This window comes from Rhinopithecus bieti, unplaced genomic scaffold (genome assembly GCF_001698545.2).
Source record: "Rhinopithecus bieti isolate Rb0 unplaced genomic scaffold, ASM169854v2 scaffold_13689, whole genome shotgun sequence".
NCBI lineage: Eukaryota > Metazoa > Chordata > Mammalia > Primates > Cercopithecidae > Rhinopithecus > Rhinopithecus bieti.
This window is the reverse complement of record NW_016808044.1, coordinates 245,148-247,686: the sequence shown is the minus strand read 5'-3', so window position 1 is coordinate 247,686 and position 2,539 is coordinate 245,148. Positions and strand designations below refer to the sequence as shown.

General features: G+C 31.9%; 1 protein-coding gene across 1 annotated transcript in view; it reads right to left on the bottom strand.

Moving 5' to 3' along the window:
• LOC108537686 (disintegrin and metalloproteinase domain-containing protein 18-like) overlaps positions 1 to 2,539 on the bottom strand; it is a 57,572-nt gene that overhangs the window by 10,916 nt on the left and 44,117 nt on the right. The window contains exon 5 of the mRNA XM_017885346.1: positions 827 to 979. Within this exon, the coding sequence (XP_017740835.1) occupies positions 827 to 979 (153 nt within the window). The remainder of the gene's footprint in view (positions 1 to 826; positions 980 to 2,539) is intronic.

Here is a 2,539-nt window from a genome sequence, read left to right as displayed (position 1 = left end):
GGGGGCCTATCATGGGGAGGGGGGAGGGGGGAGGGATTGCATTGGGGAGTTATACATGATATAAATGATGAATTGATGGGTGCTGACGAGTTGATGGGTGCAGCACACCAACATGGCACAAGTATACATATGTAACAAACCTGCACGTTATGCACATGTACCCTAGAACTTAAAGTATAATAAAAAAATGAAAAAGAAAAAAAGATGTTGCTCCAAAATCAAAACAAAACAAAATATCAGCAACATTAACAAATCTTTAACAGGTCTGAACAAGAAAAAAGAAAATGCAAATAAACAAAATTAGGAATAAAGTGCAATAATTCAATACTGACCCTACAGACATTAAAATGATTATAAGAAAATACGATGAATAACTTTGTGCAACAAATTACACAATTTTGAAGAAAGGGACATATTTTTTAAGTCACAAGCTTCCAAACATGACTTAATAAAGAACAGAAAATCTGAACAGATTACAAGAATAGATATATTAAAGTGGTAAGTAAAACCAACACCAATGTGTAATTGGATCTAACTAGAGGGGCACTTAAAATAATGTACCAACTATATTCTTTTCTGACCTGGTAAGTCTTTGGTACAGCATAGTATACTCATGAAGAAAAGTTCCAGAACATTCAGAATTTAGGCTTGCCCCAATATAATAACAAACTATTGAAAAACAAAATTATAAAGATACCACTTACATTAGATTTAAAATAGTATATTTAAGAATTAATATTTTAAAATGTTATATAACATGCATGACACTGGTTAATGACTAGGATAATTTAGCCTAATACATTAATTCTATATCATTACCGCTTACACTCTGCATTCTCTCTGTTGCATGATTTCCTTATTTCATTTCTCTTAAAGATCACAATGGTGAAAATTATGAAAAACGGCAGAACAATGTAGAAACTCAGAATAAACCAGTTGTTCCAGTGTGTACTGTAGCCTTTTTCAGTATAAAATTCACCTAGAAATGAATCATATCATAAATTAGTGAGGACTCAGTGGATATTTAAATGCATTCATATTTTTTCACCTTAATCATATATGTGTATATATAATGAGGTTTTAAGGCATTGCAAACTACTAGGAAAAAATAGAACATAAATGCAAACTACAGTGCCATATTTTTCATGGATTTCTATTTGTTTACACATATTTATTTAATATTAATCTGCTGTATACATGTTTAGAGTGCTGTTTGCTGTATTCAGCTTATTTGTAACATCAATACTTTAAAAGTTAATACAGTAATAGGGATTGTTACAATTTTTAAAAATGTATACTTTGAGAAACCACCATCCCACTCGCTTACTAAATCAGTTTTTTTTCCTTAGAGAAAACCATTTATAAAGGACTCATTTCTCTCCATCTAGTGTCTATGTTCTATGTATGTAAAGAAAATTCATATTTATACCTATGCTTGTATCTGCATCTATATCTATATATCTATACATTACATGTGCCTCTGTGTGCATGTGTGTATGTGTGTATCTTTCCACTCATTGACATTCTATAAGCATATTACTCCCTTTGGTTATTTTTCTATACTTAAAAAGTTGAGATATCACACAAGTCTGAGAAGTATGCAATATGTAAATACATTAGCAAAATGAGTAATGAGTTAACTAAAGAACATACACATTCCCACACTCCAGGTCTCAAAAAAGATCCTGTTATAATTCCAAAGCACTGCGGGACATTTCCTAATCCTTTCTCCTCTCCAAAAGTTACAAAGGTCATGGTTTGTTTAATTATTTAGTGAAATTTATTAATGTATATAACATAGTAACAAAAATCTGTGCCATAAATTTGTACAGCTCAAAATACATTTACATTGAACAAGACCATGTAACCAGCAACAGATTTTGGAAACATAACTCCCCAACTTAGTTTACCAGACACTATCTTTCCCAAAGAAAATCACTAATTTTGCCTCTAACAGCATGAGTCTTATTTTCCTTTCATTTTGACTTGCTATTAATATAGACACATTAGCTATACTTCTATCTTTTGATATTGTATACACTTTGAAAAATAGATGTAGGAGGTACAAGTGCAGTTTCGCTGCATGGATGTGTTGTGTAGTGGTGAAGTCTAGGCTCTTAGTGTACCCATCATCGGAACAGTGCACATTGTATTCAATACGTAATTTTTCACCCTTCATATCTCTTTCACCTTCCAACGTTTTGGAGTCCCCAGTGTCTATTATTCCACTGTAAATGTCCAATGGTACCCATTGTTTAGCTCCCACTTATAAGTGAGCACATGCAGCATTTGGCTTTCTGATTCTGAGTTATTTCACTTAGGTTAATGCCTTTCCCATGTTGCTGGGTTTTGTTTTTTTTATGGCTCAGTAGTATTCCATGATGTATGTATAAAGAGATATAAATATGTATTCATCAATGGAGGACTGGATAAAAAACACATGGTATATATATATATACACACACACATGGTATAACCAACAAAGTAGGCAGACAACCTTACAGAATGGGAGAAAATATTATATATATATATATATATA